Genomic DNA, 20,986 nt, shown 5'->3' with positions numbered 1-20,986 from the left:
AGAGTCGTAAGAGGACTGCAAGGGCTGATGTAAATGTTGTAACATCCGAATATGAATGCCGTCAGGCCCAGCTGCAGATGATCGGCAAGCTGAGAGTGTTACCTCCAGTTCCAGAAGTGTAAAAGGCACATTAAGATTCTTCTTTGAGAGAAGAAATGTCTAAGGGCGCTAAGTCTCTGGCAGACTTTGAGGAAAGAAACGAGGGGCATAGATGGAGGCCCTGAAAAATATGAACCAGATGATTACCAATTTCAATGGCAACGTCAAGAGGGTTTGCTATATCAACACCGGCAATCCGCAGAGCAGGAGCTGGGTCGGGAAAGTATTTATCACTCAGTTTCCATACTTTTTTCCAGACTGCACTCATGGAGGAAGCAGAGGTGATGGTTGAAACGTAATCTCGCCAGCAAGTGCGTTTAGCATCACGGATGACACGGCAAGCGACCACTCTCTTCTGCTTAAAATCAAGAAGCCTCTCTGTGGTTCTATTGAACCGGTACCTGCCCCATGCAGTGCGTTTCAAAAGTACTGCCCGAGCACAAGCAATTGACCACCAAGGCATGCGCTTCTGAGAATGCCTACCCGAGGATTGGGATATAGAATAAGAAGCTGCGGTTAAAATTGAGGCCGAGAAAAGGTGTAGAAGCTCATCAGTGGAGGACGAAGAAGGAACCTCACTAAAAGCAGTTATCTGCGAGTAAAGGTCCCAATTTCCTTGATCAAATTGCCAGCGTGGGCTACGAAGAGGTGGTGAATATGAAGGAGAAGTTAGAATGATTGGAAAATGATCGCTGTCATGTAAGTCTGGGAGAACAGACCAGGTGAAATCTAGTGCAGTGAAGGAAGAGCAGACCGAGAGATCAATGCAAGAAAGAGTATGAGTACAAGGATCAAAATGGATGGGAGTACCCAAATTTAAAACATGAAGGGGGGTGAGAAGCGAGAAAAACCTCTAACTGAATGCCACGGGAGTCACAGTGAGACCCCCATAGGAAATGGTGGGCATTAAAATCGGCAAGGAGCAGATGTGGTGGTGGTAAGGACGAAACAAGAAAAAGCAACATCTGGGATAGATAATGCCCGAGAAGGAGAGAGATACAAAGAACAGATCGTATACCATTTACTCAAATGGATACAGGCAGCAGTGTAATGCAGCGAAGTATGAACAAATAGCTGACAGTACAGAATATCAGTGAATATAAGAATGGCACTTTCATTAAAGGTTCCATCAGAAAGAGGATCAGAAGAATACAATAACTCATAGCCTGATATGGGATGGATAACAGCGAAGTGTAATTTTGGTTCCTGTAAGCAAACACCAACAAGGGAAATCTGGGAGAGCAACATCTGAAGCTCACCCCGATTACCCCTGAGGCCGCGGACTATTCCACTATGAATAGGCCATGACTGGTAATGAGAAAGATACAAGAAATCTGCAGGTAAAGGTATCCACAGACTAGAGGAGTTAGAAAAGTCCAAACGTGGCGGCAGCAGAAAACGCTCAAGCAGCGAAGGAATGGGACGTTGCGAAGATAGGAGTTGCGCAGATGGAGGAGAGGGAAGAGGAGGAACAAGGGGTGGATCAGTGTCCATTGATGGTCTAGTCTCTTCAATATATTCTGAGACAGCTTCAAATGTTTTGGAAGACAAAGACGTTGTATGGGTGACAATATTAGAGATGGAAGGAGGAGGGTGAGTAAAGATGGGGACAGCAATGGACTGTACCAAAGTAAGGGGGGAGGGACGAAAGGGCAGAGGGAACTGGAGAAGAAGTAAACCATACCCCCGGCCGGGATTGAACCCGCGGTCATAGAGTCTCAAAACTCCAGCCCGTCGCGCTAGCCACTAGAAGAAGTGTGGGAGGAGATAGAATAGGAAGAAACCTGGGAGGGGGCAGAAGAGGAAGAAGCTTGGGAGGGGACAGGGGAGGAAGGTACAGTACGAGGTGGAGGGTGAACCTCCACACTTGTAACAGAGCCAATGAGAGACGAGGAACCAGGTACAGAGACCAGAAAGGTAAAATGTGGAGGTAGAAGAAGGGAAGAAGGGGTTAATGGATATTTGAGCAATGGGGATTTTTTTGGACTTCTGAGAAGTAGAGGGGCGATTGGGAGGTGTTGTACGAGGTCTTGTCGATACCGGAACTTGTGAGGGAGAACATGAAGTGAGAACAGACTGAGGTGTTGAGGTAGCGACTTCTGAGTCCAGGACAGCAAAAGAATTATAGACAGCAGTGACTATGGAAGGGGTAACCACAGAGAAGGCTGCAGAAGATGGGACCGCAGAGGTGGGGAGACGTTTAGAAACACGAGAATAAGAAATACGGGGTATTCTTCCATGGAGGCGTAGATGAGAAACTGCCACAGCATAGGGGAAACTTTCTGCCTCTTTGAGGCAACGGATTTCTCGCTGGTAAGCTTGGCAACGGCGAGAGTAAGATGACAATTAAGGCAAGAGGGAGGTAGACTACTAGGCACATTAGAATGGTCATCAGCACCACAGACTGGGCATTCGGCTATAGACCTGCAATATTTCAATGACCATAACGCCAAAAATTTCTACACTGTTGTGGTGTAGGGATCACCTTTCGAACTTGTAAACAATGTCCTGCTATATAAACAGAGGATGGGAGCTCACACCAGTCGAAAGTTAATCGAGCTACATTGCAAGGATTTCGTCTCCGCCCGCGGGCAGGAAGGACATAAGTGCCTACTTAAGAATTGGGAGGTCTTGGAGTTCCAGCTGTTCTAGAATATCATCGCCACATGTCTGGAAATTCTGTTGACTATGATATGGGGCAGAATGACAGTGATAGTGACAGGAATATTATCGATATTTGAAAGAAGAGAAAGGTCATGAGCTTGATTAACATTCTGGACAGTGATGATGCATATACCGCTCTTGAAAGCGTAAAAGGATGTATCTCTACCAACATGGTGTAGGAGCGCCTTGCCAATACTGTGGTCGGAAAGATAGGCAGTAGAGGAAGTCGGTTGTAAAGTAAAGAATTTAGTCCATTGTGCATTCCGAAACTGAGCATGGAAAGGGAGTGCATGACGTGTCAGTCTGTTCTGAGTAGAATGAGAAGGAAGCGAGGAAGTATCATCAGGTAATTGTCGTGGGCGTTTAGGAGTGGGTCTGGGGTTGGTCCGACGTGGGATGGGCTGGCGATTCGAAAATTGCCGCAACGTAAAGGGAGAGGCCGGAAGCATAGTCAAAAAAGAGCGGAGGTCAGACATATCGAAGCAGTCGAAAATCTGGTACCTGAAGCGGGTGATGAAACAGCACCAGCAAGAGGTACAGGGGCATTAGAAGTGTTCGAAGAGCTGTCAAAAAATGAGGCAGGGTCAGAACGTTGTGTGGTATTAAGAAGGGTCCCTGGGGAAGCAGGTTTATGGATTGGGGACTCTCTGGTTAATCATTTCTTTCTGTTTGTTTTTTAGCAAAAAAGAAGGTAAAAAAAGGGGGGAAACATGGAAGAATATCTCGTAGGAGGCAGAAAAGGACCGTAAATCCCCTTCCACGCCCAAGAGGACTTCAGCACCGCAAGTAGTGAGGATGCAGCATAGAGCCCGTGCCATACTCTACCCTTCATGCCAGTAAACTAGCAATCCAGGAGAGCAACCTCACATCCACCGAGCTACCTCTGTGGACAAAAGAGAGGGTGGCCGGACACCTGCCACAAAGCAAACCTCCTTCGGCCACCACCCCCTGGAATCTGTCAGGCAGCCTCCAGAGATGCACCCATCACCTGAAAGACACCTAAAACTACCCCCAGGGAGACCAGAGAGGGATTGGAAGATCCCCAGGTGATCCAGATTCCACGGCAGACTACACCATTGTCAAGGACCTCAACGGAATGGGATGGACCTCGGTACCCTTCCCCCTACTTAGGAACTATATTGCCTGTGGGAAGAATCGCAAAGACCGAAAAGAGGAAGGGAATAGAGGAGGGATTGGGAGGGGGAGGGAGGGGAAAAAGGGAGGATGAGAAGGATGGGATAGGGTAGGGGGGATTGGGGGTAATTAGGTTAGGTTTAAAGGAGACCAAAAGGTCTAATTCCTCAGACCAAGTGCCTCTTCACCACTCCAAGGAGCCCACCCTTGAATAGGTGCCTGTTTGTAGGCCTGTGCTGCAATAGGTTTTAGTGCTGGAGCAGCGAGTGTCTCCCATTCAGTGAAGGTACTTGTGTAGCTAGGTTCCTGTATTCCTGCTGAGTTTACTGAGGTTATCCAGAAGAATTTGTTTTATTAACTCGTTTGAGAGAGAGTATGGAGGAGGTGAATGTATTCAGATATTTAGGAGAGGACGTCAGCAGATTGGTCTTTGAAGGATGAGGTGAAACAGAATTGATGAGGGAAAAAGGGTGAGTGGTGCACTTAAGAGTCTGTGGAGACAAAGTTCTTTGTCCATGGAAGCAAAGAGGGGAATGTATGAGAGTATAGCTGTACCAACACTCTTGTATGGGTGTGAAGCATGGGTGATGAATGTTGTAATGAGGAGAAGGCTGTAGGCAGTGGAGATTTTATGTCTGAGGGCAATGTGTAGTGTGAATATAATGCAGAGAATTCGTAGTTCGGAAATTAGGAGAAGGTGTGGGATTAGCAAAACTATTATCCAGAGGGCTGAGGAGGGGTTGTTGAGGTGGTTCGGACATGTAGAGAGAATGGAACAAAATAGAATGATTTCGAGAGTGCATAAATCAGTAGTGGAGGGAAGGCGGGGTAGGGTCGGCCTAGGAAGGGTAAAGGAGGCTTTGTGTGCGAGGGGCTTGGACTTCCAGCAAGCGTGCATGAGCGTAATTGATATGAGTGAATAGAGACAAATGGTTTTTAATACTTGACGTGCTGTTGGAGTGTGAACAAAGTAACATTTATGAAGGGATTCAGGGAAACCGGCAGGCAAGACTTGAGTCCTGGAAATGGGAAGTACAGTGTCTGCACTCTGAAGGAGGGCTGTTAATGTTGCAGTTTTATAACTGTAGTGTAAAGCACCCCTCTGGCAAGACAGTGATGGAGTGAATGATGAAAGTTTTTCTTTTTCGGTCCACCCTGCCTTGTTGGGAATCGGCCGATGTGTTAATAAATATTATAATAACTCATTTGCGTTCTCCCAGCCTCCCAAGTCTGATTGAAAGTGAGGCTTGTAACCACTGTCCATCTTCAAGGGAAAGATTCAATACACTCTGTAGCATGGTCTTTAGGAGGGAGTTATATCCCTTGAGTTTCGGACTGCTGAAAACTGGGGAGCATCTCAGGAAGTAGGTAAGTTTTAGGATGCACAGGCACCTGGTGAGTAGGTAGAAGGCATCATGTGTATCCATGTATTTCATACTGCCGTCCATCGTCCTGAGGTCTGAGATTTTCTTTTCTTTTCTAGGATCAGATTGATTGCCTTGGGACCAAGAGGAGCACCAAGGAGAGTGCTGCTGGCTGGATCAATGGCTCGTGTTCCTGGTAAAACAGCATTAATATTCGAGTGATAGAAACTATTTCGCATTTGGTGGGGTGTAAAGATAGGCCAGGCTCTCTCCAATGTCTTTAATTTTTCTGATGTCGTCTAGGAGAAATTCTTTAGTGCCAGCTAGGGTACCGCCATCCAAGAACCAGTTATTGAGCTCACTGGAGAGCGCTTCTGTGACTTCCTTGATGACCAGACAGAATAGAAAAGGGGCGAGAGGGTCCCCCTGTCGCACACCCTCACACGAGTCAATTTAATGGTCCTCAAACTATAGTTTAGAAGTCACACTATACCACGATTGTGTGAAGGGACAGAGGGAAGGGAAGTGTCTAGAAACTGCTTGGAGTCCAGCATCCCTTCTGACTAAGCTGGAAGCTCTGACAAAATCATATTAGATCAATGCTTTTTCATCTGACATGTTGTTGATGTATAATAATTGCAGAAGCAATTCGTAGCCATCTTGACAGGCACAGATTGATTAATGAATCTCAACACGGTTTTACAAAGGGGCGTTCCTGTCTTACGAATTTACTAACTTTCTTCACTAAGGTGTTTGAGAAGGTAGATCATGGTAATGAACATGATATTGTGTATATGGACTTCAGTAAGGCTTTCGATAGAGTTCCACACCAGAGGCTATTGAGGAAACTTAGGGCACACGGAATAGGAAGAGAATTTTTTTCCTGGGTAGAGGTATGGCTGACAAATAGACAGCAGAGAGTTTGCATAAATGAGAAGAAATCAGAATGGGGGCACGTCACAAGCGGTGTTCCTCAGGGGTCAGTGTTGGGCCCGTTGTTGTTCACAATTTACATAAATGACATATGTGAGGGAATAAATAGCGACATAAGCAAATTTGCTGATGACACCAAAATAGGCCGTCCAATTCATTCTAATGAGGATATTAGAGCACTCCAGGATGATTTGAATAGACTGACGCAATGGTCGGAGAAGTGGCAGATGCAGTTTAATATTGACCAATGCAAAGTTCTAAATGTTGGACAGTTAAATAACCATGCCACATATAAACTAAATAATGTAGATCTTAATACTACTGATTGTGAAAAGGATTTAGGAGTTCTGGTTAGCAGTAACCTAAAACCAAGACAACAGTGCATTAGTGTTCGCAATAAAGCTAACAAAATTCTTGGCTTCATATCTAGAAGTATAAATAATAGAAGTCCTCAGGTTGTTCTTCAACTCTATATATCCTTGGTTAGGCCTCATTTAGATTATGCTGCTCAGTTCTGGTCACCGTATTACAGAATGGATATAAATGCTCTGGAAAACGTGCAAAGGAGGATGACAAAGATGATCCCATGCATCACAAATCTTCCCTAAGAGGATAGACTGAAGGCCTTGAATCTGCACTCTCCCGAAAGGCGTAGAATTAGGGGGGATATGATCGAGGTGTATAAATGGAAAACAGGAATAAATAAAGGGGATGTAAATAGCGTGCTGAAAATTTCCAGCCAAGACAGGACTCGCAGCAATTGTTAGAAGTAGGAAAAATTCAGATTCAGGAAGGATGTAGGAAAGCACTGGTTTGGTAATAGAGTTGTGGATGAGTGGAACAAGCTCCCGAGTACAGTTATTGAGGCTACAACATTGTGTAGTTTTAAAAAAATAGGTTAGATAAATACATGAGTGGGTGTGCGTGCGTGTGAGTTGACCTGACTAGCTTGTGCTGCTGGGTCTGGTGCAGTGCTCCATCCTTGAGTGGAGATGACCAGGCTGGGTGGGTCATTGGTCTAATCCGGGGGGGAAACATGGACCTGCTCCGCTTGGGTCAGTAGGCCTGTGGTAGTGTTCCTTCTTTCTAATGTTCTTATGTTCTTAATAGTGGTGGCCCGGTGGCCTGATGACTAAAGCTCCTGCTTTACACACGGAGGGTCCGGGTTCGATTCCCGACGGGTGGAAACATTTCGACACGTTTCCTTACACCTGTTGTCCTGTTCACCTAGCAGCAAATAGGTACCTTGGTGTTAATCGACTGGTGTGGGTCGCATCCTGGGGGGATAATATTGAGGACCCCAATGGAAATAAGTTAGACAGTCCTCGATGACGCACTGACTTTCTTGGGTTATCCTGGGTGGATAACCCTCCGGGGTTAAAAATCCGAACGAAATCTTATCTCTTATCTTATCGTGCTGCTTGGGCAGCAGCTGCAATCTTGGCGACTAGTTGCAGAAGGGTGTTGCCAACTGCAATGGGCCTGAGTCCTCCATCCTTTTTCCGGAGGACACACAGTGAGACACCAAAGAAGAGGGGTCTAATGGCCTCCGGGACACTGCCAGCCAGGCACCCACTGGAAAATTCGGTGAGTTCAGACAGCAACCTCTCTGAATATATATATATATATATATATATATATATATATATATATATATATATATATATATATATATATATATATATATATATATATATATATATATATATATATATATATATATATATATATATATATATATATATATATATATATATATATATATATATATATATATATATATATATATATATATATTGGTACGTCAAGGGCCATGTCTATAGGCTTGTTTTGGCCCCTTTCTGTAACAAGATGTCGAATCATGCTCTGGTCTAGTTGTCCTTAGGTAAATGCCGTTTTAATTCGGGAATTATAATTAGGAGACTGATCAGACTAAATAAAATATGTGATCTTTATTGTAAAAGAATTCATATAAAAACTTAGTGTATTATACAAAGTTCTCTCTCTCTTGCAGTGTAATACATAAATATTCACTTAATACGGAAAACAGTCGACGTACGACTGACTTGTAAATGTTTCTTTACAATGCTTATACTCAATGGCTTGAGTCTTATACAATAATACATTTATATGAAAGTCCTGAAACGTATCGAGAGATTCGTATTAGGTACTTGTCGAGACTATATATACATTAACTTTAAAACACAATGGTCCTTAAAGCCAGAAATCTATGTTAAAGTATAGACATAGGCCGAAATCTCAGCCAATAATAAGTTATCACTGTGCGTCAGATTATTATTATTATAATCAAGGGGGAAGCGCTAAACCCATAGGATTATACAGCGCCCAGGGGAGGGGGGGATGTGGAAGGCATTCAGGCTTAATTCGGGGAACTGGAGCACAGATCCAATTCCCTAAATCAAGAGCCCCTCACCAACATCAAGGAACCTTCCATGAGGGGACTGTGCGTCAGAGACAAGTAGATAACGATACCGACCATACCAGGGACCATTAAGTGATCCTTTATGAAGGCTGAGTAACTTCTAAAACATAAACAGATTCCAGCTTAATACGATTACTGATTGCAGCAGCGGAGTCTCTGCTACACACAATAGGATCCAAACTTTGAGACTAGGATCTAACTAGAGTGCCAAAGACACGCAACCTCTTTCACAATCTCTAAGCCTAAGAATAACCATTCTCAGCGGAAGTACACCAACGAAATCAGTGTCAGATATGAACATAATATGAAAGGTATGTTCCGTAGGCTCTATTCAGGCCCAGACTGACCTGAGGCCACACCAAGCCATGCAATACCTCGTGACACCCGTACTTCATTGGGGGTGCGAGGGACCGCCAGACGCTAACAAACTAACAACAGTTAGTCTAGTTGCTCGCAGTGAAGCGCCTGTCACTTAGAATAAACATCCTACCTATCCACATAGCTAACAATATAAGGGCAGATTATACTATAAAGCACAATAACATTATTTTAGCTATTAATAATGCTGTCGGCAATATATATTAAGTGAATAGGAAAATATATACATACTGCATTAATTATTAAGATTGGGTCCAAGCAGAGGACTCTCTCTTTCTCTCTCTCTCTCTCTCTCTCTTTTATATATACATATATATATATATATATATATATATATATATATATATATATATATATATATATATATATATATATATATATATATATATATATATATATATATATATATATATTGTCTAATAAGTTGAACTTGCCAAGTTCAAGCAAGATTCCTTTAAAATTTAAACTTTTTCAAAATATTCTTTTACAGAATGAAAGATTATTTTTTCATTGACAACAATGTAAAGATTTTTATTTTTGGACTAAAACTAACTTTATATAACTTGCTTAAACTATTGCATTTTTTAAATTCTATTATATATATATATATCAAGGGTTTATATATATATATATATATATATATATATATATATATATATATATATATATATATATATATATATATATATATATATATATATATATATATATAATGTATATATATATATATATATATATATATATATATATATATATATATATATACACTGTGTATTATTTCTTCTTCCTAGACCCTAAACGGTAAATTTCTCCCTCCATTATCAACTATCCATCTGTCCACATAGTCCATCTTAGCTGTGGATGGTTGTATTCTACTCTCTTTACCCTACAAAGTCACTCTTTCTATTTTAGTCTTTAGATTTTTCTAGTTTGAATGGTATGTGTGTGTGTGTGTGTGTGTGTGTGGGTGTGGAGTCACAGCTCCTGGCTCTGCTTCATAGCCGGTCGCTACTAGGTTCACTCTCTCCCTGCTCCAAAAGCCATACCATACCTGTTCTTAAAGCTATGGATCTTGCCTCCACTACTTTATTTTCTAGATTGTTCTACTTCTTGACAACTGTAAGACTGAAAAAAATACTTCAAAACATCCCAATGACTCGTCTGAGATTTTAACTTCCAAGTGTGTCCCTTTGTTCGTGTATCCCTTCTCTAAAATATCCTGCTCGCTTGCTGACAACCCTGAGGCTGAATTCTTCCTACCATCTGTGTCCCATCTCAGAAACATTCTGGCCCAGTCCAGCTTATAAATTTGTTTCAGTATTTTATACGTCGTTATCATATCCAATTTATACCTCATGTCCTCCAGGGTCATCAGGTTGACCTACTTTTAGCCTCTCCTAGTGTGTGTGTGTGTGTGTGTATGTGTGTGTGTGTGTGTTCGCGTTTGGAAGATATTGTTAAGCTTTTCTTACAATTCTCTCATTCTCAATAATCATCCGATCTACCTTCGTCAACATCATCACTTGGTCCATCACCGCTGCCTTCTCTCCTAGTTGGCTATCGCTAAATTTTGACGAGTAGCAAGGAAAAGCTTTGAGAGGATATAAGCGAAAAGATATTTGGATGTTATTACGGTGGAAATCAAATTCGTCTAAGTGATTCCAAGAATACTAAAATACAGTATTTCATATCTATGACTCTGTCATTGCTAGGCCAAGCAACACTGTTCTCGACAGGTCAGTGTGACTTTTATCAATCGAGAGAAGTGTTCCTACCAGCGTTCTTCTGCATGATCGGTCAGAAGGAGAGTCCACTAGTGCCCGCCTTGAGTAACAGGTAAGACGTATACAAATTGCTTAATTATCTTTTTGTGATTACAGGATTAGAACTACGTTCGTGGCTTCTTCTAGTATTTTAAATTATTTTAATTATTGTTAAAGTGATATAGATGATGCATTCTGAACTCGTCAAACATATTCCATAGACAGAAAACTATGGTGGTAAATATTTACTTCATACAATCCATATAACAGTCTTTTTCTCTTGTTAGTTTCCTAGGAGTTACCATGTCTATTGTCCCATTGTCTCTAGTGATCATGCAAGTGTTTTTGTTACATATGTGAATTTCTAAGAACTTAAATTTGATGTTGCCATTCTAATTTTCGAAGCTCATTTTTCATAATTCCATCTTTAATTTTCTTGCATATTTATAATTTTGTCATATTTTGGTTCATTCCATAAAACTCCACATCATTTACCCGCTCTGACTTCTAATTAGATTAGAAATGTTGCAAATAAATTCTTTAGTATATCTTTATTCTTATATACTTAGAAAGTCTATCTTAACAATGACCATCGGTGAATTTAACGTTTCTCATCAAATTCGATTATATGGTCGTCACCTGTTGTTAAGATTATATATTAAAATCAATTTTTATGTGGCATGATTATACCTTCACAGTCGTTTTTCATATTAAAAGCCATTATCAGTTATTACTTTTATCCGCTCAGTGTACACAAATTTTCTTGAAAGTTTAATATTATGTTAATTTTTACTATTAGTTGAATATTTTGCTGCTGCGACGAACCTGGTTATATAATTCAATATTTACTCTTCCAAATAATTATATAGCATTTATAATGTATGGTAATCTTTGGGGATAAATTAGACACATGTGCAACTCTTGGGTATCTTTATTGACTCAAGGTTGAGGGACTGATTACCTCATTCTCCTCCTGTTCTTCAAGTTTCTCCTATGTATGGACTGATGAAGCCACTGTGTGGCGAAACGTTTCCTCAATAAAGATACCCAAGAGTTGCACATGTGTCTAATTTATCAACATGTCGGTTCTCTGAACCATTCATCTACAAACCTGTAATCTTTGGGGAATCACTTTTAAGAGGAAGAACGAAGGGAAGCGGTGCTCGTATTCCCCAGAAGCCTTATCAGGTTATTTTGGGTTTAGTGCATCGCCACGATTATTATACTATGTTGTCCTGAAGGTTAAGACACATGTGCAACATCTGGATATCTTTATTGTAGTAGACGTTTCGCCATCCAGTGGCTTTATCAATACAGATTCTAGGACATAATAGGAAGACAGTAGAACTATATACAAAAGATGAGGTAATCAGTCCCTCGGCCTTGGAGTTAGTGTTCACAGCATCGTGGTGGAGGAGAGTCTCCTCCACCACGATGCTGTGAACACTAACTCCAAGGCCGAGGGACTGATTACCTCATCTTTTGTATATAGTTCTACTGTCTTCCTATTATGTCCTAGAATCTGTATTGATAAAGCCACTGGATGGCGAAACGTCTACTACAATAAAGATATCCAGATGTTGCACATGTGTCTTAACCTTCATATTGTCGGTATTTTATACCTTTCTTTGCACAAACTATGTTGTCCTGTTCCACTTTTGATTTTTGTAATTGTCATGGCAAAATAGTAATTAAAGCACTGGATGTCTTTGTTTACATTTTGTTTCTCACAAGTAAACACAGAGTGTAATAAAGTTGGTAGAATTACCGACAATATGTATAGTAAAAGGACACAAGTGCAACTAATGTGACATTTATTGTGGCAACGTTTCGCTCTCCAGGAGCGAATGGCTTGATAAAGCTCCTGGAGAGCGAAACGTTGCCACAATAAATGTCACATTAGTTGCACTTGTGTCCTTTTACTTTACATAAACACAGAGTCCAGGTGAATTTAACAATACTTAATACTTAGGTTTTAAGAAGTATGGAAACCTTACATATAAAGCAACAACAACTTAGATTGTTGGTAAGAAACTCTGCAATTAAAATGTTTACTGAAAAATAATCGTAGTTTATTATCATTTAATGAGTCTAATGATAACATTCAATGCAGAGGGTTGTCTTGGACTGTAACTTCTTGATTCACTCAATAAATCTTCCAAGTTTAAAACTGAAGAAACCTTCCTGGTTTAGTGAGTTTTAAACGTTTCTCATATTTTGTTTTGTTAATTTACGTTTATTTAGAACATAAGAACATAAGAATGAAGGAACACTGCAGAAGGCCTACTACCCCTTGCGAGGCAGGTCGTAATCAAAACGACCTCTACCCAAAGCAACCCAAGAAATAACTCCCGTGCCCAATGACACCAATCAAACCCAGCCCCTCCCACTCATATATTTGTCCAATCTCTTCTTAAAGCTACCTAAGGTCCTAGCCTCTACCACCCCACTGGGAAGACTGTTCCACGCATCTACAACTCTGTTAGAAAACCAGTACTTACCTATGTCCTTTCTAAATCTAAATTTATCCAACTTAAATCCATTATTTCTAATTCTTACCTGGTTCGACACCCTCAGTACTTTATTAATATCTCCCTTGTTTATGCCTGTCATCCACTTATACACTTCAATGATATCTCCTCTCATTCTACGCCTCTCCAGAGAGTGGAGATTTAAGGCTTTAAGTCTATCTTCATACGGGAGGTTCCTTACACAGTAAATCATTTTAGTCATTCTTCTCTGTATGTTCTCTAATGAGTCTATATCCATCCTGTAGTAAGGGGACCAAAACTGAGCAGCATAATCTAAATGAGGCCTCACTAGTGATGTATAGAGCTGTAAAATAACTTTTGGACTTCTGTTACTTATACTTCTTGAGATAAATCCAAGTAATCTGTTGGCCTTGTTGCGCACACTAAGGCACTGCTGTCTTGGCTTTAGATTTCTGCTTACCATGACTCCCAAGTCTTTTTCACATTCTGTATGATCAAGCTCTACTTCACCTAGATTATAGCTTCGAGGGTTATTTTCATTACCAAGGGCAAGTACCTTACACTTATCCACATTGAACTTCATCTGCCATTTTTCAGACCAAGACATTAATTTGTCCAAATTGTCCTGGAGTTCATTGATATCCTCCTCAGAGTGAATTATACGGCCTATCTTACTCATACGGCAAACTTACTCATGTCACTCGTAATCCCTTCATCAAGGTCATTAATGTAAATTATGAACAAGAGTGGGCCTAAAACTGATCCTTGTGGAACGCCACTAGTAACTAATCCCCACTCAGATTTCACTCTATTAATGGTAACTCTCTGCTTTCTATTGGTAAGCCATGCCTCTATCCATGCTAGAACTTTACCTCCTATACCATGAACTGCCACTTTTCTTAAGAGTCTCTTGTGAGGTACTCTATCGAAGGCTTTACTAAAATCCAAGTAAACAATATCATATTCCTTATCACTGTCAACTGCCTCAAATGTTCTATTGAAGAACGTCAGTAAGTTTGTCAGGCAGGAACGACCTCTCGTGAATCCATGCTGAGATTCATTTATCAAGTTATGCTCTTCAAGGTGACTTCTGATAATGTCAGCTATAATTGATTCTAATAACTTGCCCACTATAGATGTCAGGCTTATTGGAAGGTAACTTGAAGGAGTGGACTTATCCCCTGATTTGAATATAGGAACCACAACTCTGGCACAACACCGGTAAGGATGGACGCATTAAACACACTCGTTAATAAGAACATAAGAACGAAGGAACACTGCAGAAGGCCTACTGGCCCATGCGAGGCAGGTCCAAGTCTCCTACCGGCTTAAGCCAATGCACCCAACCTAGTCAGGTCAGGTCACATTGACTTAAGGGAGGAACACGGCAACCGACCTGTTAGCACAAGCTATCAGGTCTAACTCACACCCACCCACATCTACTCATGTATTTATCCAACCTATTTTTAAAGCTACACAACGTTCTGGCCTCTATAACGGTACTTGGGAGTTTGTTCCACTCATCCACAACTCTATTACCAAACCAGTACTTTCCTGTATCCTTCCTGAATCTGAATTTTTCCAACTTAAAACCATTGCTGCGAGTCCTGTCTAGGCTAGATATTTTCAGCACACTATTTACATCCCCTTTATTTATTCCTGTCTTCCACTTATACACCTCAATCATATCCCCCCTAGTTCTACGTCTTTCTAGAGAGTGCAGTTTCAGGGCCCTTAGTCTATCCTCATAGGGAAGGTTTCTGATACATGGGATCATCTTTGTCATCCTCCTTTGTACATTTTCCAGAGAATTTATATCCATTCTGTAATACGGTGACCAAAACTGTGCAGCATAATCTAAATGAGGCCTAACCAAGGATGTATAGAGTTGAAGAACAACCTGAGGACTCCTATTATTTATGCTTCTTGATATGAAGCCAAGGATTCTATTAGCTTTATTGCGAACACTTATGCACTGTTGTCTTGGTTTCAGATTACTGCTAACCAGAACTCCTAAATCTTTTTCGCAATCCGTAATATTAAGATCTACATTATTTAGTTTATATGTGGCATGGTTATTGTCCTGTCCAACATTTAGAACTTTGCATTTGTCTATATTAAACTGCATCTGCCACTTCTCCGACCACTGCATCAGTCTATTCAAATCTTCCTGGAGTGCTCGAATGTCCTCGTCAGAATGAATTCGACGGCCTATTTTGGTGTCATCGGCAAACTTGCCGATGTCGCTCTTTATGCCCTCATCTATGTCGTTTATGTAGATTGTGAACAGCAGGGGGGCCCAACACTGACCCCTGTGGAACACCGCTCGTGACGCTTCCCCACTCTGATTTCTCCCCATTTATGCAAACTCTCTGCTGCCTATTTGTCAACCATGCCTCTATCCAGGAAAAAATTTCTCCTCCTATTCCATGTGCTTTAATTTTCCTCAATAGTCTCTGATGTGGGACCCTGTCAAAAGCCTTACTGAAGTCCATATACACAATATCATATTCATTACCATGATCTACCTCCTCAAATACCTTAGTGAAAAAAGTTAATAAATTCGTAAGGCAGGAACGCCCCTTTGTAAAACCATGCTGAGATTCGTTGATTAATTTATGCTTTTCAAGGTGGCTACGAACTGCCTCGGCAATTATTGATTCCATAAATTTTCCCACTATGGAGGTTAGGCTTATTGGTCTATAGTTCGAAGCTAAGGACCTGTCACCTGTTTTGAAAATAGGTATCACATTTGCCATTTTCCACTTATCTGGCACCATGCCAGTTTGTAGTGATATGTTGAAAAGATTAGCCAAAGGTGTGCTAAGCTCCTCTTTACATTCCTTTAGAACCCTTGCATACAGTTCATCAGGGCCTGGGGATTTGTTAGGTTTTAATTTATCTATTTGCCTAAGGACCATGTCACTTGTGACCCTAATAGTGCACAGTTTATTATCGTCCTGTTCTACATAATTTATCATTACTGGAATATCGCTGGTATCCTCCTGTGTAAAAACTGAGAGGAAGTATGTGTTAAAAATTCTACACATTTCCTTATCACTGTCAGTGAGCTGACCCGAGGAACTTTTGAGTGGGCCTATCTTGTCCCTGATCTTACTTCTGTATACCTGAAAGAATCCTTTTGGGTTAGTCTTCGATTCTCTTGCAACTTTAACCTCATAATCTCTTTTTGCTTTTCTAATTCCCTTTTTTATTTCTCTCTTTAACTGAATATATCGATTTCTTAATTGCCCCTCTCCTCTTTTGATTTGCCTATATAAGCCTCTCTTTTGACCAATCAGATATTTTAATCTATTGTTCATCCATTTAGGATCATTTTTGTTTGATCTGATTTCCCTATTTGGAACATAATTTGACTGAGCAGCTAGAACTATGCCATGGAAAGCATCATATCGGCAACCATCACCACCTACCTGACCCTTAGTCAGGTCATTCCAGTTCAGCCCACCTAAGTAATTTTTCAGTCCTATGAAATCAGCCAAGCGAAAGTCAGGGACGGAGACTTGATTGCCATTATTAGGGGAATTCCATGATATGTTAAAACTGAGTGATTTGTGATCACTCTCCCCAAGCTCATCATTAACCTCAAGATTATTAATTAGTGTTTCCCTACTGGCAAGAACCAAGTCAAGGAGGTTATTTCCCCTAGTTGGCTCCGTCACAAACTGTTTTAAAAAACAATCCTGGATCGTATCAAGAAAGTCACCCGACTCTAAATTTCCTGTCAAATTGCTCCAGTCAATCTGTCTATAGTTGAAATCTCCCTAGCACAACATTTTCGTATGTAGATGCCTTACGAATTTCGTCCCATAGAAGTTTACTGCACTCCCTATCAAGATTTGGGGCCCTGTAAATCACACCCAAAATTAGTTTTTCTCGGCCCTCGAGAAGCTGTAACCAAACAGATTCAGTGGCTGACGCTTCTAATTTAATATCTTGTCTAACACAACAATTTAAATTGTCTCTGACATACATCGCTACTCCACCACCTTTCCTGTTGACCCTGTCAGTGTGGAATAATTTATAGCCTTGTATGTGACATTCAGAGGGCATCTCTCTATCTTTCAGATTGAGCCAGGTCTCTGTTATAGCAATAATATCTATGTTTCCTGCACTTGCAATTAATCTTAGCTCATCTATCTTATTTCTAACACTCCTGCTATTAGTATAGTAAACCTTAAGGGAGCTAGTCCCTTGCTGCCCTCTGCTGTCCCCCTTTGTTTGCTGACCTGTTCTATTGTCTTTATTTATAACTTCATGCTGAATGCCTTTTATACATTTAATGTTTCCAACCCTAGTGTTGCAACCTGCTTGTTTCCCACACACACCCATACCTCTATCTTCCATCAGTTTAAAATCATAGGCATTTCACCAATGGCCTTCTCAATCGAGTCTGCAAGTGCTACCACCCCTGCCCCAGAGAGATGTACCCCATCCCTTGCATACATATCATGTTTGCCATAAAAGTTGTTCCAGTTGTCAATGAATGGGATTGCAAGTTCCTTGCAGTATCTGTCTAGCCAGAAATTTACACCAATTGCCCTAGACAACCATTCATTTCCTACTCCCCTTCTAGGCAAGATGCTACATATGATTGGGATCCCTCCCTTAGACTTAATGAAATCTATAGCTGACCTGTACTTATCTAGCAGCTCTTCTCTCCTACCCTTCCCAATATCATTTCCACCAGCACTGAGACAGATAATGGGCTTGTTCCCATTACCTGACATGATATTATCCAGCCTGTTGACAATGTCCCCAACACCAGCTCCAGGGAAGCACACTCTATCTCTCATCTTCTTATTCCTATTACAAAAAGCACGGTCAACATATCTTACCTGAGAGTCACCAACCACAAGAATGCGCTTACCTTCATTAGCAGGGGCAGTAGTACCCTTACCTTCACTGGCCACTGAAGTACATTCATCCTGGAGAACAGAGAAGCGATTTCCTACCTTCAGATCTTCACTCTTAACTTTCCTTACTCTGATGCGCCTCCCATTACTGTGAACAACTCGCCACTTGTAGCAGGTGCTGGGCTGCACCTCACTGCTGGTAGCCGTTGCTCCCTCCCCACCTACAGCCTCCTCACAGTGAGAGACAGACTGCACCTCACTGCTAGAAGCCTCATTCCCCACATCTCCAACCACCTCACACTCTCTCCCAGGCCCATTGAGGTGGACCTTCAGCCTCCTAATCTCCTCCTGGAGAAGCAAGACCTCCTCCTTCAACTCTCCAACCTCAGTTTTTAAAACACTGCAGAAGCAAGCCATGCTTTGTAACCGTCCACGCTAATCCCCAAAGCAGCTCAGGGTCTGTGACCTCACGTGACGACTGACCACTGACTAAGCTCCATCTTGCATTCCTTAAGCACCCTGGAAAACAGCTCATCGGGTCCCGGGGACTTTGCTTCAGTTTGTCTATCTGTTTAATAACCATGTCCCTCGTGAGAGTAATATTAGTTAATTTAAATTCATCAGGAACTAAATAATTGTTAATTACTGGAATCTCATTTACATCATCTTGTGTAAAAACTGACAAAAAATAGTCATTAAATAAGGAGCACATTTCCAATTCGTTATCCGTCAGCTGTCCATTCCCAATTTTCAGAGGTCCTACTTTTTCCTTCACTTTCGTCCTATACACTTGAAAGAACCCCTTTGAATTAGTCTTTGATTCATTAGCAATTCTAATTTCATAGTCACGTTTAGCCTTTCTAATCCTCTTTTTTACTTCTCTTTTAAGCTGAACATATTGAGCAGTAAGGTTAACCTCTCCTCTTCTGATGTGCCTATAAATTCCCCTTTTCTCCCCTAATAGATGCTTTAGCCTCCTGTTAACCCATTTGGGATCGTTATTATTAGACCTAATTTCTCTCTGGGGAATGTATATACTCTGGGCACTGTGTACATTATTAAGAAAACAATCATAAAAGCAGATCCCTTCATATTCATAAGTATGATTATCGTCAATAAAATCATTAGCTAGATAACCCCAATCAAGATTAGACAGTTGTTCCCTAAGTCCATTATAATCCATTATAATCTTTGCTTAGCACATAGTTATTTTATGTTTCGGAAATAATTCTTGAAACAATGAAAGGCATTTCAATAAACGATCTACTAAAATTTCTGGCTTCTCCTAGTAGCTACAAAATATATATTTCTTCAAAGGCAATCATCATTTGTGCCTCTCTATCTGTCTGGATTAGGCTAGATGAAGTATTTGAGATGTCATGCATGTTGTACTCCTTCCCATTGCCTCTTTATTCAATATATATATATATATATATATATATATATATATATATATATATATATATATATATATATATATATATATATATATAGATATATACATCAATAACAGCACTCCGCTAGCCAAGGATTCGAACCCATGTTGTACTCATGGTAAGCGAGAACCACATGACGCTTTAAACCACAGGACCACCCAACCCTACAAGAATTGCGCAGCCAGCAGAGAGGGAGGAGAGTTGAATGGTAGCTCTAGGCCTTTTATGTTGCAATCAAAGCATCAGGAGCTTGTAATGTTGCAGAAAAGATGAGGAAGCCCAAGCAAATACGATCAAAAGAAGCATCTGTGCTCGAATGAGACGGAGAGGCTGGAGGCAATGCCCACAGGCACTACAATAGCCAGAAAGATTGAATACTCTAGGACTGGGAAACATCTTAGAACCCTTTCAAAAAATTTTATGTTATAGGATGTCTGTTGTTTTTAGTGAGTGAGGGATGGCCCCTGTGTTCATGCTCCGTCTCCACAGAATGCTGAAGGCACGTGACAGGGGCTTCTTGCAGTTTTTTATGAACTCGGAGTTCCATGAATCTGGGCCTGGGGCAGAGTGCATGGGCATGTTATTTATTGCCTTACCAAAGTCTTGTGGTGTTAAGATAATATCAGAGACCAAATTTTGGGTCTCGGTTATAAAGAATTCGTTTAGATTGCTGATCCTTAGTCAGGTTAAAGACTCGCTGAACACTGAGTCGTATTGGGAGTTTAGTATCTCATTAATTTATTTGCTGTCATCTGTGAATGTCCCATCTCGTCTAAGCAGAGGCCCAATACTGGAGGGCACCGCCTGGGAACACCAAATGCTGTTGACATAAATCTTTATATATATATATATATATATATATATATATATATATATATATATATATATATATATATATATATATATATATATATATATATATATATATATATACTGGATGTTGTTTTTTACTTAGATTATGGCTTTTAGTTGTTCTTGAGATTCTTGTCTCCGGTAACATTCCTTAAGCTTAAGTTTGATATTTGCTATTTCTCTGACCAGTGCCTCTCTTCGTATTTCAGATATACTGACCTCTCTCAGCAGCTCTGTGATCCTTCGCCTTCGCTTATATAGGGAGCGTGTCTCTCTTTCTAGTTTACATCTTCTCTTTTTTTTCTTCTTAATGAAAAGTGCCTTGAACAGAGTTAATTTTTTCTTGGCAAAGGTTCGGATCCGTGTTGTATAGGATATCTTCCCAGCTTGTTTCATTTAGGATATGGTTGGCATGTTCCCATTCTATGTTTTTGTTATTGAAGCTGAATTTTGTGAAGGCACCCTCATAACTGATCACATATTGTAGGTTAGGAACCCTGCACATACATGTCTGTACCTCTATTATGTTGTGATCTGTGTGTATTTTCTTT

General features: G+C 40.7%; 1 protein-coding gene across 1 annotated transcript in view; it reads left to right on the top strand.

Moving 5' to 3' along the window:
* LOC128696577 (probable glutamate receptor) overlaps positions 1-20,986 on the top strand; it is a 136,030-nt gene that overhangs the window by 104,107 nt on the left and 10,937 nt on the right. Inside the window, exon 12 of the mRNA XM_070094761.1 lies at positions 10,752-10,851. Coding sequence (XP_069950862.1) covers positions 10,752-10,851 — 100 coding nt within the window. The remainder of the gene's footprint in view (positions 1-10,751; positions 10,852-20,986) is intronic.

The sequence above is a fragment of the Cherax quadricarinatus genome, chromosome 47 (genome assembly GCF_038502225.1).
Source record: "Cherax quadricarinatus isolate ZL_2023a chromosome 47, ASM3850222v1, whole genome shotgun sequence".
NCBI classification, from domain to species: domain Eukaryota; kingdom Metazoa; phylum Arthropoda; class Malacostraca; order Decapoda; family Parastacidae; genus Cherax; species Cherax quadricarinatus.
Note: the sequence above shows the minus strand (reverse complement) of the source record. Positions and strands in the feature narration are given on the sequence as shown.